The sequence below is a fragment of the Oncorhynchus gorbuscha genome, linkage group LG13, assembly GCF_021184085.1.
Source record: "Oncorhynchus gorbuscha isolate QuinsamMale2020 ecotype Even-year linkage group LG13, OgorEven_v1.0, whole genome shotgun sequence".
In the NCBI taxonomy this organism is placed as follows: domain Eukaryota; kingdom Metazoa; phylum Chordata; class Actinopteri; order Salmoniformes; family Salmonidae; genus Oncorhynchus; species Oncorhynchus gorbuscha.
This window is the reverse complement of record NC_060185.1, coordinates 34,605,127-34,632,939: the sequence shown is the minus strand read 5'-3', so window position 1 is coordinate 34,632,939 and position 27,813 is coordinate 34,605,127. Positions and strand designations below refer to the sequence as shown.

The 27,813-nt window shown below is 41.1% G+C and overlaps 1 protein-coding gene and 1 long non-coding RNA gene across 4 annotated transcripts; one reads left to right on the top strand and one right to left on the bottom strand.

Moving 5' to 3' along the window:
* The first annotated feature begins 1,914 nt into the window (after positions 1-1,914).
* Positions 1,915-24,892, top strand: LOC123992773 (BICD family-like cargo adapter 1). Of its 3 annotated transcripts, none has more exons than XM_046294269.1 (9): positions 1,915-2,106; positions 8,613-8,828; positions 13,915-14,034; positions 14,211-14,357; positions 15,169-15,351; positions 18,428-18,598; positions 20,677-20,789; positions 21,084-21,204; positions 23,166-24,892. In XM_046294269.1, exons 3-9 carry the CDS (start codon positions 13,918-13,920, stop codon positions 23,406-23,408), a joined length of 1,095 nt encoding a protein of 364 aa, XP_046150225.1. In that variant the 5' UTR covers positions 1,915-2,106; positions 8,613-8,828; positions 13,915-13,917; the 3' UTR covers positions 23,409-24,892. The 3 variants fall into 3 exon arrangements, with proteins under 3 accessions (XP_046150225.1, XP_046150223.1, XP_046150224.1); XM_046294267.1 differs by lacking the exon at positions 1,915-2,106 and adding an exon at positions 3,409-4,101; XM_046294268.1 differs by lacking the exons at positions 1,915-2,106; positions 8,613-8,828 and adding an exon at positions 10,054-10,495.
* LOC123992776 lies at positions 8,478-10,323 on the bottom strand. The gene is made up of 2 exons (XR_006831310.1): positions 9,292-10,323; positions 8,478-8,690 (listed from the first exon to the last, which is right to left on the bottom strand). It is a non-coding gene; the product is annotated as an uncharacterized LOC123992776 (long non-coding RNA).
* Positions 24,893-27,813: the final 2,921 nt, after the last annotated feature.

The following is a 27,813-nucleotide window of genomic DNA, read 5'->3' as shown; positions in this document are numbered from 1 at the left end:
AATTAATTCTACCCTACATAGGACAAGATTTGTTTTTAAGTCAATTAAATAAAACATTGCACCCTAATGGTGGTGGAGGAGTTGGTGGTGGAGCAACCTGGACATAACATAGTAAATGAAAATCAGATGGACTGAAATTAGTATGGTATGTTACATTTCGTATGGTATGTACAGTGGGGCAAAAAAGTATTTAGTAAGCCACCAATTGTGCAAGTTCTCCCACTTAAAAAGATGAGAGGCCTGTAATTTTCATCATAGGTACACTTCAACTATGACAGACAAAATGAGGAGAAAAATCCAGAAAATCAGATTGTAGGATTTTTAATGAATTTATTTGCAAATTATGGTGGAAAATAAGTATTTGGTCACCTACAAACAAGCAAGATTTCTGGCTCTCACAGACCTGTAACTTCTTCTTTAAGAGGCTCCTCTGTCCTCCACTCGTTACCTGTATTAATGGCACCTGTTTGAACTTGTTATCAGTACAAAAGACACCTGTCCATAACCTCAAACAGTCACACTCCAAACTCCACTATGGCCAAGACCAAAGAGCTGTCAAAGGACACCAGAAACAGAATTGTAGACCTGCAACAGGCTGGGAAGACTGAATCTGCAACAGGTAAGCAGCTTGGTTTGAAGAAATCAACTGTGGGAGCAATTATTAGGAAATGGAAGACATACAAGACCACTGATAATCTCCCTCGATCTGGGGCTCCACGCAAGATCTCACCCTGTGGGGTCAAAATGATCACAAGAACGATGACCAAAAATCCCAGAACCACACTGGGGACCTAGTGAATGACCTGCAGAGAGCTGGGACCAAAGGGGGGACCAAAGTAACAAAGCCTACCATCAGTAACACACTACGCCGCCAGGGACTCAAATCCTGCAGTGCCAGACGTGTCCCCCTGCTTAAGCCAGTACATGTCCAGGCCCGTCTGAAGTTTGCTAGAGAGCATTTGGATAATCCAGAAGAAGATTGGGAGAATGTCAGATGAAACCAAAATATTACTTTTTGGTAAAAACTCAACTCGTCGTGTTTGGAGGACAAAGAATGCTGAGTTGCATCCAAAGAACACCATACCTACTGTGAAGCATGGGGGTGGAAACATCATGCTTTGGGGCTGTTTTTCTGCAAAGGGACCAGGACGACTGATCCGTGTAAAGGAAAGAATGAATGGGGCCATGTATCGTGAGATTTTGAGTGAAAACCTCCTTCCATCAGCAAGGGCATTGAAGATGAAACGTGGCTGGGTCTTTCAGCATGAAAATGATCCCGAACACACCGCCCGGGCAACGAAGGAGTGGTTTCGTAAGAAGCATTTCAAGGTCCTGGAGTGGCCTAGCCAGTCTCCAGATCTCAAACCCATATAAAATCTTTGGAGGGAGTTGAAAGTCCATGTTGCACAGCAACAGCCCCAAAACATCACTGCTCTAGAAGAGATCTGCATGGAGTAATGGGCCAAAATACCAGCAACAGTGTGTGAAAACCTTGTGAAGACTTACAGAAAACGTTTGACCTCTGTCATTGCCAACAAAGGGTATATAACAAAGTATTGAGATAAACTTGTGTTATTGACCAAATACTGTATCTTGGTGCCAGCCTCTGACTGTGGTGGTATGTAAACAGCTACAAAGAATATAGATGAGAACTCTCTTGGTAGGTAATGTGGTCTGCAGCTTATCATGAGAAACTCTACCTCAGGAGAGCAATGGCTTGAGACTTGTACAATATCGTGCACCAGCTGTTGTTTACAGAAATACATAGACCGCCAGCTGTATGTTGATATTGTTGTCGTTCAGCCACGACTCTGTGAAGCACAAGATGTTACAGTTTTTAATGTCTTGTTGGTAGTTTAATCTTCCCAATAACTCTGCCATTTTATTGTCCAAATATTGCATGTTTGCGAGCAGAATTGGGGGGAGTGGAGGTTTATTCAATCGCTGCCTACTCCTCAGAAGACAGCCCGCCCTCCGGCCTCTCTTTCTCCGCCGCCTCTTCACTTCGATCACTGGCTTCGTGGCCTGTTCCGGAGGGAGTCGTATATCCTCCGTCTTTGGCTCATCAGAGTTGTGAAAGAAGAAAAAGGATTCTGCTAGTCCGTGGTGAGTAATCTCAGTCTTGATGTCTAGAAGTTATTTTCGGTTATAAGAGACGGTAGCGGCAACATTATGTAAAAAAAAAAGTTACGAACAAAAAAAACACAATAGTTTGGGGGCAAGTAAAACGTCTACCTTCTGCCCTGGCGCCATTTCTCCTAACCTGGACAACGCTGGGCCAATTGTGCGCCGCCTCATGGGTCTCCCAATCACAGCCAGCTGTGACACGGACTGGGATCGAACTTGGGTCTGTAGTGACGCTTCAAGCGATGCAGTGCCTTAGACTGATGCGCCACACGAGAGGCCCTGCAAATTGATATTAACAAACAATTGGTCCCCCAAAAAATGCGTCCCTCCGTTGAATTTGAAAATCCTGATGTGGCCCTCAAGCCAAAAAGTTTGCCCACCTGTTATATATTAACAACCACGCTAAGAATACTTGTCCATGAAAAGCAGATTATTTTGTAGGAATCTTATCAATTTCAGTTACAAAGTAACATCAAATTAAAGCAATCAAAACAGGAGAAGATATAAAAAGGGATGAATTTCCAAATTGAAGTTGGAATCTTTAAGAAATGTTCAGCCCAATTTATCTTAAAAGTACTATTCAAAAACTGAGACCACCATATTCATATGTGTTCATAATGACAGATTTCCTAATATAATGTGTACAATTTTTCCAGATGAAGTTGAAAAGCATCTGGTCAACCGCTTTACCTATTTTGTTGCTAAGATGTAGGAACTGGGCTGCATAAGTACGTCTGGAGACACGTTCAGCTTTACAAAGCAATACTTGACCTTTCAGGGATAAATCCCTCTGCAACCAATGGTTCAACTTCTTTTGTTTTTTCAACAAAAGGTATGACATTTATTGAGCCTCTTTCCTGTTGATCCTTAGATATGGTAATCCCAAAGTATGTTACTTATCCTCTATATGCAATATTCCAGTTATCACGCAGTCTTTAAGAGCAAACACTTAACACTTATTAAGGTTTAGGTAAAGACCAGATGCTTTGGAAAAAATATTTATCACATGAACTGCTCTATGAATCTGGTCAGCATCTTTCAAAAAGATGTTGGCATCATCTGCAAGCTGACATGATAATATCTCTGTCAGCAATAGAAATCCCCTTTTTATATAGCTGGATTTAACAAAACTTGTATGAAGTTTGGTTGGAAGCAGGAAGAAGTAAGGCGAAATTCTTTCCTTCCCCCTTTGCCCCTTGCCCCTTGCCTTGCAAGCGTATACTCGTATACTCGTCAGACGTCATGGAACGTCATGAGAAGTGTCCACTTAATTTGAGGGCTGAGGGGAAAGGGTGTTTTTTAAGTGTTTAGACTGCAACCTATAGGCTACTCTTCCATTTAAGCCAATTGAATATGAATCTGATTTAGTCAGTTATTGGACAATAATAAACCATTTTCTTATTTGGATGAAGATGTTAAGCTCGCACATCATTTTTATTGGAGTGGTCAGCAATTGATTTGAAAGCAATTGTTGCATAGCGTTGTGTTGGGCGCGCAGGTTTAAGGTGCTATGGATTCCCTGGGGACCAGCCTACTTTCACTCGCATCATACTGGAGAGACCGGCTTGTCAAACTACAGGTTCATTCGCACCTAGGCTGTGGTAAAGCATACACCGGGGCTTAGGCAACCGCTAAATAGTTATTGAAATGAAACTGAATGACAAATATGCCACAATAAATATCAAATAGTATTATTAGGCTATTTCCATAAAACCAGGAACTATGGATCGACTTGGTAAATGGAGTTTCAAACCGAAGAAGATGGAAGTGGAATTGGAGGATGATTTTTATTTTGATTATGATGCGTTAGAAATATCTAATTATCAAGACCCCAATGAACTTTTAGCTGCTTTGAAACAAAAGGAGAAAGACGTCATTTTGGCGGCCCAGCTGGGAAATACATTGCTTTTGGAAAATCGTCAGTTGAAAGATCAGAGCGACAAACTTCATGAACAGTATGCAGACAAACTTGAGGTAAGAGAGAATAGTCAAAAGAAACCTATTGTGTTGTACGATTATGATGAAGTTTGTGAATGTGTCATATGCGCGCTTGTTCCTATCTTCATATAAATTAAAACATGATTCACAAGCGCATCCAATTTGGATCTTGAGAAGTAGGCCTACGCAATGAGTCAATTTGTAAAATCTTGTTCAAGATTCTTTCGAAAGAGTTTATCATTTTAATTTATTTAGGGTAGGCTTTTCTAATTTTCTTTACATTTCTGTGCTGACTAAGCATCAGCAAATGTGTGACAATTAACTTAATAACTGAGAGAATTATAACATTATAGTTAAGTAGTTTCCTGGATTCTACTCTGGCATGCTGATAATCATTCCAGACCGAGCAAGTCACAGTATCAACCAATGTTTTGTCTACGTTAACAGCCATTGATATACGGTGCATTTAAGATGCACCTGCAATTACATCTCCAAAACGTTTGCACGACCAATACTATTTTATTTTATTTGCTAGGTGTTGGCATATCAAACAAGGGAAATAACAACAAACAAGTCTGTACATCATGCAAGTCTTTATAATAGAATATACTGTATAAATAGTACATTATAAAGCAGCACTATTGAACCCAAAATACGATACTTCAGGTTCACCTTTGATAATATTCACTAAGATATCATAGGTGGATGGATGGATCTAGTATTCTTAGTTGGCTACCACCAGATGATCATGATCTAAGGAGGCTAGCTCTTCCCTCTTCAAATGAGATGTCATAAGAATGTACTGAGTCTGAGCTTCCTCGGAAAACAAAGACCAATTTTATTACACACAATGCACTCTTTCTCTGCTCTCTGAAAAGCTCTTTTGTGTTTTTGTGATAAGCCTGAGTTCCACGAACCCGCTCCCCTCCCTTTCCCTCACAGGTTTGCCAATTAATATGGACATCTCATTAGAACAGCTCAGAGATATATTCAGTAAATGGCACCCACCATGAGAGGAAAGTATATACATTGCCTTCAGAAAATATTCACACCCTTGACTTTTTCCACATTTTGTTGAATTAGCGCCCGAATTTATAATGGATTAAATTTATAATTTGGTCACTGGCCTATACACAATACCTCATAATACCAAAGTGGAATTATTTGCACATTTAATGACACGCTGAAATGTAACTATAATGAGGCAATAACTATTCAATATCTTTGTTATGGCAAGCCTAAAAACTTTAAGTTAAGGAGTAAAAATGTGCTTAACAAGTCACATAATGAATTGCAGGGACTCACTCACTATGTGTGCAATAATAGTGTTTAATTAATAGTGTTTTATGATTTTTGAATGACTACCTCATCTCTGTATCCCACACATACAATTATCTGTAATGTCCCTCAGTCGAGCAGTGAATTTCAAACAGAAATTCTATCACAAGGGCCAGGGAGGTTTTCCAATGACTCGCAAAGAAGGGCACCTATTGGTATATGAGTAATGGGGGGAAAAAAGCAGACATTGAATATCCCTTTGAGCATGGTGAAGTTGTTTAATTACATTTTGGATGGTGTATCAATACACCCAGTCACTACAAATATACAGGCCTCCTTCCTAACTCAGTTGTTGGAGAGGAAGGAAACTGCTCAGGGATTAGTACAAAGGTCGACCTATACTGTGCAAGAAATACATTTTCCAAACATAGTCTGGGACTGTTGTACAACCAGTAGCATAAAAAAAACGTTTTTACACAATGTGACTGACGCAACAGATCATAACGTTTAGCTTAAAATGTTGATAAACTATTAGGCTATTTCTTCACATTATAAGCACAGCAATGTGCACATGGTAGTAGGCTATAAGCGCAAATGTTCCATTATCAGAAAACACCATTATCAAAGTGACTGCAAATGTGATTATGCATCTAATGCTTTCATTATAAAGGTGCATTTTATGGTGACAATTATCTTCAACAAACTTGAAACTCACATGCTGCTTATGTATGCCAGTTAGATCTACACCCCTTGTAAAGTTAATTAATGTGCTTCATTTTCAGAAGTTATTTGGCCACTTTAGTTGTGATACAAACCTTATTGAATCATATAGGCCTATGAGATTGGCTACATGAGGTGTACGACTGTGATTTGATAAAGGCATTGTCACTTATGCTGGGCATCATTCACAAGCAATAATATATCATTCACAAGTGATAGGCTAATATTGTCACCCATCAGACTTTTCTTGATTTAATCTTGTCTGTACATACACTACCATTCAAACGTTTAGGGTCACTTAGAAATGTCCTTGTTTTTGAAAGAAAAGCACTTTTTTTTTCGTCCATTAAAAAAACATAAAATTGATCAGAAATACAGTGTAGACATTGTTAATTTTGTAAATGACTATCGTAGCTGGAAACGGCAGATTTTCTTATGGAATATCTACATAGGCAGACAGATGCCCATTATCAGCAACCATCACTCCTGTGTTCCAATGGCACTTCGTGTTAGCTAATCCAAGTTTATCCTTTTAAAAGGCTAATTGATCATTAGAAAACCCAATTATGTTAGCACAGCTGACAACTGTTGATCTGATTAAATAAGCAATAAAACTGGCCTCTTTTAAACTAGTTGAGTATCTGGAGCATCAGCATTTGTGGGTTTGATTACAGGCTCAAAATGACCAGAAACAAATAACTTTCTTCTGAAACTTGTCAGTTTATTCTTGTTCTGAGAAATGAAGGCTATTCCATGCGAGAAATTGGCAAGAAACTGAGGATCTCTTACAACGCTGTGAACTACTCCCTTCACAGAACAGTGCAAACTGTCTCTAAACAGAATAGAAAGAGGAGTGTGAGGCCCCGGTGCACAACTGAGCAAGAGGACAAGTACATTAGAGTGTCTAGTTTGAGAAACAGACGCCTCACAAGTCCTCAAATGGCAGCTTCATTAAATGGTACCCGCAAAACACCAGTCTCAACATCAACAGTGAAGAGACGACTCCGGGATGCTAGCCTTCTAAGCAGAGTTCCTCTGTCCAGTCTCAACATCAACAGTGAAGAGACGACTTCGGGATGCTAGCCTTCTAAGCAGAGTTCCTCTGTGTTCTATTGCCTATCTTAATCTTTTCTTTTTATTGGCCAGTCTGAGATATGGATTTTTCTTTGCAACTCTGCCTAGAAGGCCAGCATCCCGCAGTCGCCTCTTCAATGTTGACGTTGAGACTGATGTTTTGCCCGGTACTATTTAATGAAGCTGTCATCCCTTTATGCCATAGTTTGTATATCTCAATTGTCAGTAGAACCCACATTTGTTTAAGCAAGTCAGCCATATCGGTTATGTTTTTTAAAAGGCGGTGGATGAGGCTGAATGAACTTCTTCTCTGCCAGACAAGGCTCTGCTGATAGCCAGGTGTAGCAGTGGTAACGTATTAGGACTGCTGTTGGGGCAGCTTTAGGCCCTAACAGTTTGTGGGCACTGTTTTGTCACCGATGTAGTCCAGTTAATGCATTGCTTAGTGTTGTGTTGTGTAGTGGCTTTGCTGGCATGCATCTAAAAACATTTGTGGGGAGTTTGCCCCACCAAGATTTACATGCTAAAATCACCACTGTGTGAGGGTGTTTATCTTTAAGCTCTGAGGGATGGCACATGCAGCATCTGCAGTTCGTATCCCTTTCACTCTCACAAGGTCTGAATATGTAGCAAAAACATTAAGCCTAATATGTCCAGTCGGGTATGTGAATCCTCTCCAGATACAGTCTATAAGTATCCCTGGCTTGCTCAGTGTCGAATATTGGCCACAAAAAGAAGAGCCATATAAGTATGTTAGACCATAACTCTAGTCTTCAGGAATATTTCCCCAGGTCAGCATTGAAATTAACTGGCCATCATGAAGTAATGTAGTTGCGGTTATCACCCAGTCTCTCAGATTTACACTGTTTCTCTTACTGCTACGCTGTATGGAATGGAATAAGCTTCCCAGAGATGGCTGTAGCTCTTCTACATGTAGATCCAATAAGTGTCTGTAGCAGCCAGGGATGGATCCACATTAGGAGACAGATGTTTCAGAGACCGTTTTACTGCTGTCTGTGGATGGATAGATTTAATGTAGGGCTGTCTAGGCCACGGAGGCGCAAGAACATGGATATTGATATAAGCCAGTTGCCAAGCTGTTTTATTGGTGTACTATTATGAAATAATGATAGTTTCTATTACCTTACATGAAGTATAATACAGGCTTGTGGTTATGTCATAGTCTAATCTACCATGTCTGGACTTTGATGCTGTGTGCTCTAAAGAGTTTATAGATACAATAAAAAGATAGCAGGGGTGTACTAGACTGGCAGACTGGTGAAATACCAAGTATGCATCACCTAGCTTCAATAAGTACACAGTAACAGCTACTGCACAAATACTCTTAGATTTTCTAATTTATTCATTTCATGGATTAAAATGATCGAGCAGTGGTATCAGTCTCCTAATCACAGACCAAAGAGACCCCCATTGGCACACATTAATTGTGCCCATCTGTTATGTTTTGCCCACAGGAGCTGGAGCAGGGCAGGCACGATCTGCAGGTGAAGCTGGAGGGGTGCCAGTCTGGGTGGGTGAGCCAGGTTGTGGACCTGGAGAAAGACGTGAGGGATCTGAGTGGCCAGGTGGACAGGCTGACCCAGGCCCTGACCGACGCAGACCGGGACAAGACCAGGGCCCAGGAGGAATACGCAGAACACACCCATTGCCTCAGAGAACAGCTCAGCACAGTGAGTACATACCACCCCTTCACACCTGGGCCATGTTCATTAAGCACCAAATGGAAGAAAACTAAACGTATTTAATTCACTAGCAATAAGCCCGGCAAGTAAGGCTAATGTTTTGACGCTAGCCTTTTTAGGAATGCTGTACATAAAACCCTCTTTTTTTACCATATAAAGTGACACATTAAAATATTTCTCTATTAAGGCAGAAGTAAAGAAAAGATAGCCATTGTAACCTAACCACTCAAGCTATGCCTGCGGTTAGAGCCAACATCCGATAAGGTGGGGTGTTACCCAATCTACCTACTGAAAATAAATGTAATGTACAAAGACCAATGCTGTATAAAGCAAGGCCACAGATATTAGGTAATGCATAATAATAGCAGCTAGTAAGTAATACACAGACAGTACATATAAGCATTAATATGTAGATAAAAATCTAGATTAACCAGAGGTTAAGAGAACCCACCTCAGTAGTTCAGGATCAGTTCAGGTCAGGTTGTTATTACATTAATAAGTCATTAAGGTACTTTGCCTAAAGGCAAAACATCCAGCTGGGAGGCTACAGGAATGGACGCCAACATTTTGTAAAGAAGAATATGGAGTAGGAACTGAAATGATTTGTTTTGAGACTCGATAAGTCTTCAAAGCAGGGAGACATCAGTGGAAGGTTGAAAAAGGCTCATATCTGGAATTGGTCTTTGAATTGTATCAATCATTGCTGGAATAAGTCGGTGAGTTAATTATATACTGAGCCATGTGGCTATGACATGTAGAAAACCCCTAGACCACGTGATGGGAAAACCACAGCTGCCAATGTCCTGTACTCAGTATGCAGTCATGTCCATGCTTCAATGTGACTCATGTTTACTTTATTAGAACTATATCCACAATGATACTTAATATTAACACTACGACACCTGTTTGTAATGGTGAGGTCCTGGGTTATCCCTATAAATGCTGTACCTAAGACTGGAAGCTTGCCGTTGCGATTAACAAGGTATTTTACAGTCTCTTATCAGTTTTGTAGGTACAGTTGAGCTTATTGGCTAAAGTAAGTCTCTTGTGTACTAGGCTAGCAACCTTGAGTGGGCCGCTAGACTAGTGCTCTACAAACTTACAACAAGGGTGTTGTTTTGTATTGCCGAATGTTATGATCGTGACGTAAACTTACAGTTAATGAAACACATGACTAACCACCTGGCTGTAGTAAGCATGGAAGTTGAATATCTAACTCCAGTCCAGTGCACAGACATAAGGCATTGGACAAAAGAACAACCTCCTTTTGACCCCTCAGTAGTCTTCAGTTCAGATAGAGGAACCATAATTGTCACTCCACCCTGTGTAGAGGAAATATCTTCTATTTATCACTCACAGTCCCCCAAAACGGGCAGGAAAAGGTCTATTTACAGGAGCTATCTCTCAATCTGAGTTCTGGAGGAGGAGGAAGTGGAGAGAAGTGGGTTCTTTCTGCTGGCTGGCTTCCACCGTGGGTGACTCTGAGTTCTCTGGAAATGTAAACGTAAAAGAACAGCTAGAGAGTAGTACTTCAGACGCTGTTCTTGCGGAGAGGAAAGGTTTAAAGAGTGTTTCTCGCTGACATCTTCTTACCGGACGCGGTAATGAACGGTGGTGGTACCCCTCTCTCCAGGTGTGCAGCACTGCCTGGCATGGTGAGTGTGTGTGTGTGTGTGAGAGAGAGGGGGGGGTGTATATAACGATACAATCAGTGAACCTAAAAAGAGATATCAATAGAGTCTGTGTACAGCAGTGTCTGGGTGGGACTGTATGTTTGGTAGAAGTGGTTCTATAGTACTAGGGTCTGATGGGCCTAACTCTAGTGTGTGAGCTTAGCCAGAGCATGACTGTATTCTGGGGGAGAGATGTTACCAGACAGTCAGCCTAGGAGTGTGAGCACTCCAATATATCACCTTGACCTATGGTCACACAGCCAGGAAAACGGATATCCATTTCAGCTAATACATACACTATATATACAAAAGTATGTGGGCACTCCTTCAAATGAGTGGTTTCAGCTATTTCATCCACACCCATTTCTGACAGGTGTATAAAATTGAGCACACAGCCATGCAATATCCATAGACAAACAATGGAAACAGAATGTCCTTACTGAAGAGCTCAGTGACTTTCAACATGGCACCGTCATAGGGTGCCTACCTTTCCAACAAGTCAGTTCATCAAATTGAATCTGGGTTTGGCAGATGCCAGGAGAATGCTACCTGCCCCAATGCATAATGCCAACTGTAAAGTTTGGTGGAGAAGGAATAATGGTCTGGGGTTGTTTTTCATGGTTCGGGTTAGGCCCCTTAGTTCCAGCGAAAGGAATATTTTAAGGCTACAGCATGCATACAATGAGATTCTAGACGATTCTGTGCTTCCAACTTTGTGGGAACAGTTCAGGGAAGGCCCTTTCCTGTTTCAGCATGACAATGCCACATAAAGCGAGGTCCGTACAGAAATGGTTTGTTGAGATCGGTGTAGAAGAACTTGACTGGCCTGCACAGAGCCCTGACCTCTACTCCATTGAACACCGTTGAGATTAATTAGAACACCGACTGCGCGTCAGGCCTAATCGCCCAACATCAGTACCCTACCTCACTAATGCTCTTGTGGCTGAATGGAATCAAGTCCCTGCAGCAATGTTCCAACATCTAGTGCAAAGCCTTCCCAGAAGAGTGGAGGGTGGACCAACTCCATATTAATGCCCAATTTTGGAAAGAGAAGTAAGACAAGCAGGTGTCCACATACTTTTGGACATGTAGTGTATTTCTAAAGACCACTAGAAATGCTTAATGTTGCTGTTCACCTTGGTTGTGAAGGAAGTGTGAAAACTATGTTGATCTTCGCCAGTCAGTGACTGGTTCGTTATCAGGTTTTGCTGTATCTATGAATGTTATTCAAATAGTTGTGTGAGAGTAGTATTTTGACAATCTATGACTCTCTGGCAGTGTCATTGTTATTGTTTGATTCTCTATCCCATCAGCAGTTTTCAACTTGAACATGCAGATGATAGAAAAGTATTGATGGATCTTGGCCTCACTGTTCCATAGAATGCCTAATCATTATTCCTCTGTGAACAATGCTTCACCCAGAGTCTAGCATTCACTTCTGTTAGTTCTAGTGTACTTCATACATATTTTCTGTGAAAGCTCAAGTCAAACACTTGCATTGAAATAACATGTAGACATATTTTTAGTGAAGGGATGTGTTACTCTAAAGGGAGAACGTTTACAGTTTCATAAGCTGGAATTGAGAACAACTCTTGGTTGATTTAAATGTGTAGCCTATCTCTCTGTTTGGTAGTACCTTTTCAGAAATGACATTATTGTCCAATCTAAGTTACAGGCCTTCAAGGAAGTCATTTATTTTTCCAACATAAGGAAAGAAACCAGTGCACATGTCTCAAACAAGGAAGTGAAAAAGATTGCTTTAGATCACTGGTGTGATGAATCATGCCATTCTACAGGTGAAAAATACATTCAACCACTAAGGTTTTAGCTAAGGTTTTCAACTTTAGATTTAGACACCAACCACCATGATGATTTCCATGGTGATGACACCTGTTATATCCCTCACTCCTGATTTTATGTTTATGTAGAATTAGACACCCTTGTTTGACCTTTGACTCAGACAGCGTCACACCACTAGGAAGAGAGGGAAGCGCTAGGAAGATCCATCATTGGAGAGGGTTCATCATATGATGTTTATGCTACTGCTATCTATGACCCCTCCCACCCCAATGGAATGCTATGCTTTGTCCCACCACTCTGAGAAGACCCTTTCTGCTATGTGCATCACAATGTAGTCTTGGGGGGGGGTTGTTTTATTTGATTTTGTGTCCCTAGCAAGTGGAGTGTCTCTCTGGATTCCTAATGGACCGCTCACTCCATTTTCCATAGTCGGGCCAAGATAAGCCATGGACGGGACTCTGGGGTAGATTGATGCAAACGTGCATCCTTGCCACCCCTCCTACAGTGTGTAGCTACATGCCCTCTGTTTTTGTTTCTGTCTGTCAATTCTCCTTCAACTACCCCAGCCTCCATGCACCCCCCCCCCCCTTTCCCAGTAACATCCCCAATGTTCTGTGCCTAACGTGGCATGGGGATGTCACTGCCAAGACCAAGATTCCCCAGTTGCTCCATCTGCTGTGGCCCTTTCATCCTGTATTGTGTGTGCGTCTGTGTGTGTGATGGGAGCTGACATGGGCCTGCCATACTGCTGAGTCAGGGGGGCCAGGGATGTGTGTGTGTTTGGGGGTAGGGGTTAGGAGGCCAAAGAACTGGCACAGTGCCAATACATTCCTGTCTCTCTCACTTTCATATTTGGAAATGTTTTTGTTTTGTTCCAATGAGTTCTACATTGGAACCTATGGCATATAACCTTTTTAGTAAGAGAAAAAACTTTCCTCAAAAGTTTCGGTAAAGTCTTAGAAAAAAGGGATCCAAAAGGGTTCTTCGGCTGTTCCAATAGGCAAACCATTTTTTGGTTTCAGGTAGAGCTCTTTTGGATTCCTGTAGAACCCTCTGTGTAATGGGTTCTACCTAGAACCAAAAAGGTTTCTTCAAAGGGTTATCCTATGGGGACAGCCAAAGACTCTAACCGTAACCCTTTTAGGTTCTAGATAACACTTTTTCCCCCTAAGAGTTTAGGCATATGTCAATAATTGCTTACTGTGCCATCTTGTAGTTAATGGAACAACTGTCCCGCGGAGAGAAGTTTTGAGTTGTTTTGTTATGACGAAAACATAAGCACATGTGCTGGAGGCAAGAACCATTCCTCTGACTAGTATGTGATCTTAGTTTTCCATTTACAGCATAGCTCACAGCAACCAATAATACAGATTCACTTATTTAATATCTATGATTTTATATTACACTTCCTCATATATCTATACCTATTTACCTATATATCTATTTTAGATATTTATCTCTGGATCTAATATCTAGTAACTTAGTCTCAGATATTTTTGTCTCCTGAACCTGGTGCCCTTTTCTCTGGTATGCCCTGTTTCTCTGTATGTACATCTAATACCTTTCTCCTGTCCTTGGTGTCTGTCTGTGTTGCGGTCTAGGCAATGGAGGTGGAGAGGGCGATGACCAGTGAGCTGCAGACCCTGAAACAGGAGCTTCAACAGAAAGGCCAACACAACAGACCACAGGAGGAGGAGCTGCTTAGTGCCATGAGGGAGCAGGTAGGCTATGCACACACACACACACACACACACACACACACACACACACACACACACACACACACACACACACACACACACACACACACACACACACACACACACACACACACACACACACACACACACACACACACACACACACTTACTTTATCTCACCCTTTGTGTGTGTCCAGGTGGTGCGTCTGTCCCAGAAGGAGCAGGCTCTAGAGGAGCAGCTGGAGAGTGTGTGTCAGGAGAACGCAGACCTACGCGACAGACTGGCCTCCCTACACACACGCTTAGCTCTACAGGACCAACACAACCAGCAGCAGAGCCAACAGGTAAACATACACAATTTTTAGTTTTGTTATCTTTCTCCTTGTTTACTCATTAATATCACGTCAATAGTGCAAAGTTGCCTAAGTGACCCTGTGGTAATTGGGGTTTAATAGCAGCGTAACTTCCACTCGCTTTTTTAGCCTATAGATATTGTTGTATTTTGTTGTCACTCAAATATCACATGAATACGCATAACAGATATCAAAATGTATAGAATTGCAAGAAAATGTGCTTTAAAACTGCAACATTTTCTTTGCACCCCATGACAAAATAAACTTTAAACCTGCAAAATTCTCTCCACTGACAAGAGGGGTGTGAACAGTTTGTGTCATGAACAGTGCTTTTGCCCATAGAAAGAGATGTGGTGCATGCGTGCAGAATAAAACGTTTGGGAACCCCTGATCTATGGAAGGTTTTGCTTTAAAATAGACTCATCCCTCCCATTGTCACATGTCATTTCAACTTGTAAGGCTGGATTCCACACGTGCCGTAGTGGAGTTTCTGCACCAGGCTGGAATGGTGGTTGAATGGCAGTTTACATTTTTTACATAGCTTTTCCAATAGCACTGTATGTTGATATAGTGCACATATTGTGTAATATGTCATTTATGGATGACATTGGCATGTTATGTATACTTGTGTGTCTCTAGAGCTAGATCTGCTTTTCAATAGTCAAACTGATGGGGTCTGAATCTCAATATGTTTGCATAATGTAGTTGATTTTAGATGACGTTGACCAGACCTTATGTATCTCTCTTTGTGTGCGTTTCCCTCTATGTTTTTGTGTGTGTGTGCCCCTCTCTCTGTGTGTAGCTGGCGGAGGCATGGCAGGAGGCTGTGGCGGCGAGGGGGCGTTCCCAGCAGCTTCAGGTCCAGGTGGAGGAGCTGCAGGAGGAGGTCTACCTGCAGGACAGGAGTGACCATGGAAACACATCCCTATTGTCTGAGCTGGAGACCAGTCTAGACACCATGGGCCTGGGCCATGACAGAGAACAGGTAACACTATAGGAATTAGAAGACATGGGACATAAGAGACAGGGAACCCAGGACAAAGGCAAGGGTTAGCACACTTATCCTGGGTTAATACCGTTGGAACATACATCATGGTCAGAGTTAGTGACCAAGATTGTTATGATCTCTATCTTTATACTCTTAGAAAAAAAGGTGTTATCTAGAACCTAAAGAGTTCTTCAGAAATAAGAGACAAAAGGTTAGTGCACATATCCTGGGTTAATACCCTTGATACATACATAGTCTTAGTACATACAGTACCAGTCAAAAGTTTGAACACACCTACTCATTCCAGTTTTTGTTTTTTTTAAACTATTTTTCTACGTTGTAGAATAATGGTGAAGACATAAACTATTAAATAATACATATGGCATCATGAAGTAACAAAAAAAGTGTTAAACAAATCAAAATATATGTTATATTTGAGGTTCTTCAAAGTAGCCACCCTTTGCCTTGGTGACAGCTTTGCACACTTGGCATTCTCTCAACCAGCTTCATGAGGTAGTCACCTGAAATGCATTTCAATTAACAGGTGTGCCTTGTTAAAAGTACATTTGTGGAATTTCTTTCCTTCTTAATGCATTTGAGCCAATCAGTTGTGTTGTGACATGGTTAAGGTGATATACAGAAGATAGCCCTATTTGGCAAAAGTCCAAGTCCATATTGTGGCAAAAACCATCATGCACTATGATGAAACTGGCTCTCATGAGGACCGCCACAGGAAAGGAAGACCAAAGAGTTACCTCTGCTGTAGAGGATACGTTCATTAAAGTTAACTGCACCTCAGATTGCAGCCCAAATAAAGGCTTTACAGAGTTCAAGTAACAGACACATCTCAACATCAACTGTTCAGAGAAGACTGTGTGAATCAGGCCTTCATGGTCGAATTGCTGCAAAGAAACCACTAAAGGACACCAATAAGAAGAAAAAACTTGCTTGAGGCAAAACACCCGAGTAATGGACATTAGACCAGTGGAAATCTGTCCTTTGTCCTGTCCTGATGAGTCCAATTTTGAGATTTTTGGTTCCAACCGCTGTGTCTTTGAGACGCAGAGTAGGTGAATGGATGATCTCCGTATGTGTGCTTCCCACCATGACGCATGGAGGAGGTGTGGGGGTGCTTTGCTGGTAACATTTATTTAAAATTCAAGGCACACTTAACCAGCATGGCTACCACAGCATTCTGCAGCGATACACCAACCCATCTGGTTTGTACTTAGTGGGACTATCATTTGTTTGTTTTTCCAGGCTTTGTAAGGGCTATTTGACCAAGAAGGAGAATGATTTGAGAGCTGCATCAGATGACCTTGCCTCCCCAATCACCCGACCTTAACCCAATTGAGATGGTTTGGGATGAGTTGGACTGCAGAGTCAAGGAAAAGCAGCCAACGAGTGCTCAGCATATGTGGGAACTCCTTCAATACAGTTGGAAAAGCATTCCGCATGAAGCTGGTTGTGAGAATGCCAAGAGTGTGCAAAGCTGTCATCAAGGCAAAGGGTAATTACTTTGAAGAATCTCATATAATATATATATATATTTGATTTGTTTAACACTTTTTTTTTTGGGGGGGGGGGGTTACTACGTGATTCCATATGTGTTATTTCATAGTTTTGATGTCTTCACTATTTATTCTACAATGTAGAAAATAGTAAAAAAATAAAGAAAAACCCTTGAATAGGTGTGTCCACACTTTTGACTGGTACTGTATATCAGGTAGAACACTTTTAGGTTCCATATAGAACCCTTTTTTTCTAAGAGTATATAAAATATGAGGTGTTAGAAAGATACAGAGAGATACACAACCATGTAATCAAAGTCCACTACCTGTATGTAATAGATATTTCCAGGTGAACAAAAAGGAGTGCAGTCTTTTCTGGTTTATTACAAGTTGCAACAGGGAGACACCACCCAGCACAGAAGCAGAGAAAATAACTGGCCTCTTGGAGACAGGCCCTTTTATATCCTAATCACACAGCACCAAATGTTCTGTAAACACTAGCCTTGTAGGAAGTTAAAGGCAGTGACTTTGTCAGCTTCTACAGAATCACATAGTGTCCGTAGAATGTCATCAATACAATAAAACCGTGAATAATCCGTTTTTCCTCCAGTCTGGCGTCCATCACTATCTACAGATAGGAGAATAATCCATAACATTCAGCAACAAGTCTAGTGACATCAACCTTCACCTTGAGTGTCACAAATTGAACACTGGCAATGATGTGTATTACAGAAACTCCAAATATGTTAAACATGGAGCTGAAATATTCCCATGACACTGTAATGGAAGAATGATACATAGCAACAGAACGTTCGAGGTATGTTATTGGTGATGGTACCTCTGTAAAGGAACACTTCTTAACTTGTGTTTCCTGATTTCAAAGAGAAAGAAACGACAAGGGGAACATTATTTGCGAGAGCTTTGCCATTATTATTATTATTTATTATTATTAGCTACTGAGGTGTGAATGCATTACAGCTCCTACAATTTGTAGAAAACATAGTGATAATGAATGCTTGAAACCAAGCATAAAAGGTGAGAAAGAAAGAGACATATTTTGCTAAATTTTGACTGTCTGATTCTGTCATTATTTTGCTTTGTTTTCTTCCATACCTGGAAACTGTGATCTTTTAGTGCACCCATGAGTCATTCGCTAGCCTACATTTCCTGCTTGGTTGAATCACCTAAGCTAGATGGATCTTTCTGCCTCTAAATGTCAGAGGGCACACACATTCAGTCAGGTTTTGTGTTAAAGTGGTTATACCTATGGAAGTCTCAAAGAAAAAAACAGTGATGTTTGACACTTAAAAGCTAGTAGGCTGAGCTACACATTCACACATTGTAGTGTTAAAATAATACCGAACTCATTGACCTAACGTGTTATTAGTGTTAGTGTCTTTCCAATGAGTTTTTTTTTACCACAATGCTACTGCTTGTTATATGTGGCTGAATTTAGGTTTACCTGTGTTCAAATGTTTTTTTTATAAACACTATCCAATACAATTTCATTTAATCTCATCTCTCTCTCTTTCTCTGTTCTTTCTGCTCTCTCTCTCCAATAGACGACCCAGGAGGTTCTATCTATCCTGGAGCTGCTGCGACCCCTGATCCAGGTCGTGAAGACTCCAGAGAGATCAGAGTTTCTAGGTCAGGAGGAAGGAGACCTACAGGCCATGCTGCTCCAGTTACATGGTGTGGCTCAGAAACTGGCCAACCACACCCATATCCCTCAGGTGAGGAGTCATCCGGGAAACCAAGCCACCAACCAGGGAAAGCTAACTAACTCTAACAATAGGCCAGTGATGTGCAGACAGGGTAGGCAAGGTAGCTTTTTTAATCAAATAAATAAATAAAGCTGTTGTCAAAAGGTTTTCATGCTTAAAATCCCAAAATGTGCTAAAACTGCGTTACAAGCGCTTGTCGATCTGTGCCTACCATCCCCATTCAAATCCATAAATTTTTGCATGAGACAGAGAGAACTTTACAATTTACAAGCTTAAATTACAGTGCATTTATTGGGGGGGGGATACAATAAGTGTTGAAAAATGTATAATTGGTGCACATCCAACACTAGATCACCCTCAAAAAATTGGGGGACACACAAATCGATATGGCGTTAAATGAGCAGCAAAAACAACAAGTCACCATGCACAATGCTACGGTAAAGGAAAACCGTGAGATTTTGAAGGACCGTACTAGGGGGGGGGGGGGATTTGTTCGCGTTTCAGGGAAGCCTTATGATGAGAGTACAAGCTAATGTAATTGTGGAAACTATGTACCGGTATAATTATTGTGAACCTTTGTTGAAAAAGAGGAAAGGTTAGCTACAGTAGGTATTATACGTATTCACCCCCTTTGGATTGGTTCACATTTTGCTGCATGACAAAGTGGTATTGAAATAGATTTAATTGTGATTTTTGTTGTTGTTGATCTACACAAAATTATCCATATGGATGGATCAACAACATTGTAGTGACTCCACAATAGTGACCTAAATGACAGCGTGAAAAGAAGAATACAAATGTACAAAATACAAATATTCAACAACAACAAAAATGCATCCTGTAATGCAACAAGGCACTAAAGTAATACTGAGGAATAAAACACACAGCAAAGGAATACACTTTCTGGCCTAAATCCAAAACCTTTATTCAATTCCCCCATAGATGATATACTCTATGCTCTGTTGGGAGAAAGAAAGAAAAAACATTGTACCTTACCTGTAAGGTGCTTTTGTGTAACGACAGATGACTTTGGAGTAATGTCAGTGCTGTGGTTTTTGGTTAGGATCTCTGTTGAGGCGTTGTTGTTAGGAGCCTGTGGCGGACATCTGGGAGAGGATGTTGAATGCTTCATAGATCACAGCAGGCACAGTCTATTATTCCCACTGGGAAACCCACCTTCCTGGGAAAGTGCCTGTCAAAACAATGCAGTCTCTCCCCTAGTTTTAGTGCCTACACTGGTCATAGAGAGAAAAGGGGAAACTAGACTGGTGAAATCATGATGCTATCAGACAAAACTGGAATTTAACCAAAGGGTGAAACGAGAAGCACTAACAGAAGATGAAAATGAACATCGTCTACTGGAGAACCGACCTGAATATTAGATGGACAACAGGTAAAGGAGCAAGGTCCACACTGATACATCGATAATACTAAATCACCTTGCACCTTGTGTGCTGGACTGAGCTGACTGTAAGAGGCCTCATTGTTCAGTTACCTGAGTCCTCAGTACAGTGTCCGGGTTCCCATATGAATTGCCGGCCCTGACAACAAAGGCTGGATTCATCCCCTAGGAGACAGAGACATTAACACAGAGATCAGGTGTCAGTCAGGCCTGCGTTCCATGGAGATTTAGATTTAGACACAATAAAAGGAGTTTCTGTGTTGCTGGGCTGGAGAGAGAGTGCGAGGGGTTTTTCATTACAGTGATAGTCAGGTTACAGCTCTGAATTTCCAGTAAATACCATGAGCTACTGTTTTACAACACAACACCCACCGATCCTGAGTGTTCACTCATAGAGTAGCAGGTCAATAGAACACCCCAGGCTAGAAACAATGCCCTCTAATGTAATTTTAACCTAATTTGACAGTGTACATAACTAAGCACCACAGAAACCGAATACTCAGCTTTAGTCGTGGTTACGTTGGCTCATCTTAGTGTGTGAGGTTTGTGCTCTACCTTGTGGTCATGTTGGTTATGAGTTCTTGATACAGCAGAAGTTGAACCCAATACATTGGCGTTGCTAGTGTTGGACTCAGACCAGGGTTTCAGTTCACTATTTTCTCTCTTGACCTCTCCCCTCTTTTAGATCTCCCAGCTGCAGGAAGAGAATGCTGAGCTGAGGCTGAGGCTCGGAAACAGACAGGATGAAGAAGAGGTGGCCCAACAGGCCATCAGAGACAGAGATGAGGCCATAGCTAAGTAAGTGGTTTAGCCTTTATCATTTAGTTATTTTCTGCCTTTATCGTTTAATCATTTTCACTCTTTGTAATTTCCTTCAATGTTATTTTCAAACAGCATTTAGCATTCATAAAGTGACAGATTTAATTTATATATAGTTCTTGCCATTTTATGTGTACTGTAAATGTAACATATGTTCCTGTGCTGGGTTGTCGTTGGAAGATTGCCATGGGCTTTCCACATTGGTCTGCTATGAATCTATGATCATGTCACTGTGACTTAACATGTGTTTGATCCCCTGTTTCATCATGTCAGGAAGAACCTGATGGAGGCGGAGCTTGTGAGGAGTAAGAACGACATGATGTGTCTGAACACCCAGCTGCTGGAGGCTATCCAACGCAAGCTGGAGCTGTCTCAGGAACTAGAGGCTTGGCAGGTGGGTCTCCACGGTCTCTTTGTCCGTCTCTGTTTCTATCAACCCCCTTCTCTCTCTGTCTGTCTTTTGCTCTCTTTCTGTCTCACTTTATTCAATTCAATTCAAGGGCTTTATTGGCATGGGAAACATGTGTTAACATTGCCAAAGCAAGTGAGGTAGACAACATACAAAGTGAATATATAAGGTGAAAAACAACAAAAATGAACAGTAAACATTACACATACAGAAGTTTCAAAACAGTAAAGACATTACAAATGTCATATATATACAATGTACAAATAGTTAAAGGACACAAGATAAAATAAATAAGCATAAATATGGGTTGTATTTACAATGGTGTTTGTTCTTCACTGGTTGCCCTTTTCTCGTGGCAACAGGTCACAAATCTTGCTGCTGTGATGGCACACTGTGGAATTTCACCCAGTAGATATGGGAGTTTTTCAAAATTGGATTTGTTTTCGAATTTTTTGTGGATCTGTGTGATCTGGGGGAAATATGTATCTCTAATATGGTCATACATTGGGCAGGAGGTTAGGAAGTGCAGCTCAGTTTTCACCTCATTTTGTGGGCAGTGAGCACATAGCCTGTCTTCTCTTGAGAGCCATGTCTGCCTACGGCGGCCTTTCTCAATAGCAAGGCTATGCTCACTGAGTCTGTACATAGTCAAAGCTTTCCTTAATTTTGGGTCAGTCACAGTGGTCAGGTATTCTGCCGCTGTGTACTCTCTGTGTAGGGCCAAATAGCATTCTAGTTTGCTCTGTTTTTTTGTTAATTCTTTCCAATGTGTTAAGTAATTATCTTTTTGTTTTCTCATGATTTGGTTGGGTCTAATTGTGCTGTTGTCCTGGGGCTCTGTAGGGTGTGTTTGTGTTTGTGAACAGAGCCCCAGGACCAGCCTGCTTAGGGGACTCTTTTCCAGGTTCATCTCTCTGTAGGTGATGGCTTTGTTATGGAAGGTTTGTGAATCGCTTCCTTTTAGGTGGTTGTAGAATTGAATGGCTCTTTTCTGGATTTTGATAATTAGTGGGTATCGGCCTAGTTCTGCTCTGCATGCATTATTTGGTGTTCTACGTTGTACACGGAGGATATTTTTGCAGAATTCTGCGTGCAGAGTCTCAATTTGGTGTTTGTCCCATTTTGTGAAGTCTTGGTTGGTGAGCGGACCCCAGACCTCACAACCATAAAGTGCAATGGGCTCTATGACTGAATCAAGTATTTTTAGCCAAATCCTAATTGGTATGTTGAAATTTATGTTTCTTTTGATGGCATAGAATGCCCTTCTTGCCTTGTCTCTCAGATCGTTCACAGCTTTGTGGAAGTTACCTGTGGCGCTGATGTTTAGGCCAAGGTACTTTATCTATCTGTATTTCTCTCCTTTCCTCTGCCCCTCTTTCACAATCCAGTAACATATTAGGGCACTTTCATAAGCTCTGAGTAAATATTAACATTGGTTTAATTAAGCCTATTGTCTTTAGGGCACCACCAATAGTGAAAATGTACCGTAATCCTTGGTCACAGAGTCAGAATTCTAGTTTTACATAGAGACTGCTCTTTAGCTGTAGTGTCCCCACTGGGGTTAGGGACACGGTAACCTTTAAACAGCCCCCTAAATTTGGACTGAAGGGACCTGAACAGATTGACAGGTGGCCAAGGCTAGAAGGATCTTTCTGCTACTCTAGTCTACTGCTGAGTCATGGTGCGAGTGCGAGGCCATCTGCTGGGTGACTACCTCCATCTAGTGGTCATATGAAGACATGGCAACATTCACTGTAACTGACCAGTTCAATAGAGATGATTTGAAACATTCCTACAATTTCAACATCGTGGTATTTGAACTGTAATTAAGCTCTTGAAGTGTATTTAAGCTCTTGTTATATCCAGCTCTTGCATTTAACATGTAAGTGAAGTCTAATGAGGCTCATTATCAACAGAGGTGTAATATTTTTATTTATTTTCTTCAGGACGACATTCAGATCATCATCAACCAGCAGCTGAGGACCCAGCAGCAGTCGGAGCAGGTCCAAAGGAAGCCTGTCTCCAACCCCATGTCCTTCTGGAGGAGAACCAGCACAGCTTCCTCCACCAGGCCCCACCGGCCCTCCTCCTCCCCTGCCTCCTGGACTTATGAAGCTGGGCAAGAGAAGCCCCAGTCCCCCTGGAGAGATTGGCTCCGACCAGGCAAGGTGGCACAGCCTGGCAAATAGTGAGCTGGTATGTCTGTTGCCTCACCGTGGAGGACTGGCACATAGCACATAGCACAGAACTGTCTTGACCAACTGTCCGTTGAAGAAGTCGAGTCGTCAAGGCTGGAACAAGCTGGTGGAACACTACTGAGTGGAACTATCAGTCTTGGTAGATGGAGTACCAAGCAGAACAGAACAGGCCGAACACTCAGTTATGTAGGAGACTTCAGTAGAGTATTAGAATTCAAGACCATAGTGTTTTGGAAACAATGACCAGATAAGAGCCCTAATGGACAAAGTGCTATCAATAAGTAGTTTCCCCACTGTCACTGAGAAGAACCTAAGCACATAAAACGCATGTTAGAGCGGTTAAAGACTAGCATGGTAACGACTAGCATGGCCAGGGAGTCACACACTATTATGGTGAGAGTCCCGACAAGGAAAGATGGTTATAAGTTGTGCCTTCTTCTGCCTTATAATTATGTTTTTTTATTTTTTATTGTGAAGTCATTGATGCCTGAGATTGTAAATGTATGTGATAATGTCAATGTTTGTAAGAATACTGACAGTATTTGCTCAGGCTATTTATTTCATCCAACCTTTATTTAGGCAATGTACAGACAGACTGGAGGAAATGAGTTGATAGATTGACTGGACTCTGATAATAAGACATAATGAAGTTAGTATTCACCTATAATCCTGTTGTAAATATTTAGCTATTTAGAAACACAGTAAGATGATATCTGATCTAAGTGGTATTCCACTCACTACAGTCTGTTCAAAATATGTAACAATATTACATGTTGCCTGCTGTCTATGCAAAATGGTTTCCATTATGTATCCAGAGAAAACAGCCTTTAGAAGACCAAATATACAATAGGTGCTAATAAATAAACCCATGATATACAGTATTGCATGGGTTCTCATGTGAAATGTTATGTGAACTAGATACAATATGATTTATGTCCAAAATGCATTTCATGCATTGTATTCTTACCTTATGGGTCTTTTTGCCACATAACTGAAGGGGACATTTTTGGGGAAGGGTGCAATATAGATAAACTCTCACGAGGTTGGCCATAGAAGGTCGTACTTATTTTGTTCACAGTGCCAGGACAATCTTTTTTTTTTTTTTTGGACAGAATGCATGCAATATGTTGTCAACACATGTAAGGTCTGTTCTGTTGTTTATCGACATTTGCTATTTGTTTATTTACATTTAGGATTTAATTGACAACATCAGTATGTCCTCAGACTATTTGATTTAGTGAAAAACAGAACAATGCTGATTGAATGACTGAAAACATCTAGTTTATTGCAGAAGATATAATGCAAACATTTTGATTCATATTACTAATTGTTGTAATATATGAATGTTATCAAACAGCATGCATGATGTTGTGTATCATGATGTATGTAGTTCGTATTCTATATGTAGATGGCATTTATGTATTAGTGAACACAATGTCCTTTACACTGAAAATAAAGTCATGTTTCATACTTGATATCCTATGCCTTTGATTGATCGTTCGCTTGGACTGCATAAAATACTGTGTTGCCTGCAGCACTAGTTCTCCATCCTGGTCCTGGGGACCCGAAGGGCTGCACATTTATGTTTTTGCCCTTGCACTACATAGCTGATTCAAATGATCAACTCATCATGATGATTTGAATCAGGTTGGTAGTGCTAGAGCAAAAATAAAAATGTGCAGCCCTTTGGGTCCCCAGGACCGAGAAAGAGAACCTCTGGCCTACAGGATACAGCTGGTTATCCACATTTACTCCATATACAGTGCCTTGCGAAAGTATTCGGCCCCCTTGAACTTTGCGACCTTTTGCCACATTTCAGGCTTCAAACATAAAGATATAAAACTGTATTTTTTTGTGAAGAATCAACAACAAGTGGGACACAATCATGAAGTGGAACGACATTTATTGGATATTTCAAACTTTTTTAACAAATCAAAAACTGAAAAATTGGGTGTGCAAAATTATTCAGCCCCTTTACTTTCAGTGCAGCAAACTCTCTCCAGAAGTTCAGTGAGGATCTATGAATGATCCAATGTTGACCTAAATGACTAATGATGATAAATACAATCCACCTGTGTGTAATCAAGTCTCCGTATAAATGCACCTGCACTGTGATAGTCTCAGAGGTCCGTTAAAAGCGCAGAGAGCATCATGAAGAACAAGGAACATACCAGGCAGGTCCGAGATACTGTTGTGAAGAAGTTTAAAGCCGGATTTGGATACAAAAACATTTCCCAAGCTTTAAACATCCCAAGGAGCACTGTGCAAGCGATAATATTGAAATGGAAGGAGTATCAGACCACTGCAAATCTACCAAGACCTGACCGTCCCTCTAAACTTTCAGCTCATACAAGGAGAAGACTGATCAGAGATGCAGCCAAGAGGCCCATGATCACTCTGGATGAACTGCAGAGATATACAGCTGAGGTGGGAGACTCTGTCCATAGGACAACAATCAGTCGTATATTGCACAAATCTGGCCTTTATGGAAGAGTGGCAAGAAAGCCATTTCTTAAAGATATCCATAAAAAGTGTTGTTTAAAGTTTGCCACAAGCCACCTGGGAGACACACCAAACATGTGGAAGAAGGTGCTCTGGTCAGATGAAACCAAAATTGAACTTTTTGGCAACAATGCAAAACATTATGTTTGGCATAAAAGCAACACAGCTCATCACCCTGAACACACCATCCCCACTGTCAAACATGGTGGTGGCAGCATCATGGTTTGGGCCTGCTTTTCTTCAGCAGGGACAGGGAAGATGGTTAAAATTGATGGGAAGATGGATGGAGCCAAATACAGGACCATTCTGGAAGAAAACCTGATGGAGTCTGCAAAAGACCTGAGACTGGGACGGAGATTTGTCTTCCAACAAGACAATCCAAAACATATAGCAAAATCTACAATGGAATGGTTCAAAAATAAATATATCCAGGTGTAAGAATGGCCAAGTCAAAGTCCAGACCTGAATCCAATCGAGAATCTGTGGAAAGAACTGAAAACTGCTGTTCACAAATGCTCTCCATCCAACCTCACTAAGCTCGAGCTGTTTTGCAAGGAGGAATGGGAAAAAATGTCAGTCTCTCGATGTGCAAAACTGATAGAGACATACCCCAAGCGACTTACAGCTGTAATCGCAGCTACAAAGTATTAACTTAAGGGGGCTGAATAATTTTGCACGCCCAATTTTTCAGTTTTGATTTGTTAAAAAAGTTTGAAATATCCAATAAATGTCGTTCCACTTCATGATTGTGTCCCACTTGTTGTTGATTCTTCACAAAAAAATACAGTTTTATATCTTTATGTTTGAAGCCTGAAATGTGGCAAAAGGTTGCAAAGTTCAAGGGGGCTGAATACTTTCGCAAGGCACTGTAGCTTACTGCACAAATACCTCATTGCTACAGTACTGTTTTTAATTAGTTATTGTTGCATAGGTTTACATTTTTTAAGTCATGTCTGAGCGGTAGATCTCTGCTTGCATTTTGACTCAGAAAGTGATCTTGACTCAGAAAAGGTTGGTGACCGCTGTTCTAGAGTTTTCCCTGTAGCCACCAAATAGCCTACTTGGCCACTGTTAAAACTGTAACTTAAAGTGGGTACAGCCTCAGTTTACTACTGTAAACTCAAGATGGAAGTTGCACAGAATTTTCACAACTTTCAAGTCTGTGCTCAGCAGACCCTGGTGGCAGGGAGTACTCTTTGGTATTGTTTCATCTGCTGTTGGCCCTTTAAGCGATCTATAAAAATATATATTTTTAACTATAATGATTAGCTGTGTGTGGACGGACCTAGATACAGATGTTATTCTCACCTGCTTCATTATACTATTATCTGTTAACTTTAGTTTGTTTTCAGTTTATTTAAGAAGATAAAGGAAGACAGAACAACACATTTAGAAATGGTTGGAGGTAGCTTCCACAGATCAGTCCTTTGTTAGCTACTCTGTTCATTACACTAAATATGTAGTTTCTAAGGTTTTGTTCCTACAGAGTAGACAGGACAGGACACACAAAAGGGCTGTGTTGTTCCTTTCAAGGTGGATGAATAAAGGAAGGCCTTTTCCCTCGGGACTCCAGGTGCCTAGCAACTTCTCTGTCTGTTCTGTCCCTTCATGTAGCTCAGTATCGGTCATGTGATCAGTCAGGGTTTCGCTGTCCAGAGCCAGCAGAGTAGAGCTGAGAGAGAGAGAGACACCTGAACTGCATATGTAACACAGCAGGTACCACTAAATGTGATCAGTCTAATAATAGTCTCTCACTGTCTCTGAACTCCAGTTTTATGACTCATGTCAGAGAGAGAATGCTTTGTTTACTGTGTAAACTTGACTTTCCTTAGTCCTTTTTTAACATTTTGCAATGACTGCTGTATAACCCCCCAAACCAAATATACTTTATGAG

Excerpts from the sequence above, each read along its gene's own strand:
- LOC123992773 (XM_046294267.1), top strand. The coding sequence starts at position 3,850 with ATGGATCGACTTGGTAAATGGAGTTTCAAACCGAAGAAGATGGAAGTG. Across the intron at positions 14,035-14,210 it reads TTAGTGCCATGAGGGAGCAG|GTGGTGCGTCTGTCCCAGAA; the intron begins GTAGGCTATGCA and ends GTGTGTGTCCAG. Across the intron at positions 20,790-21,083 it reads AGAGATGAGGCCATAGCTAA|GAAGAACCTGATGGAGGCGG; the intron begins GTAAGTGGTTTA and ends TCATCATGTCAG.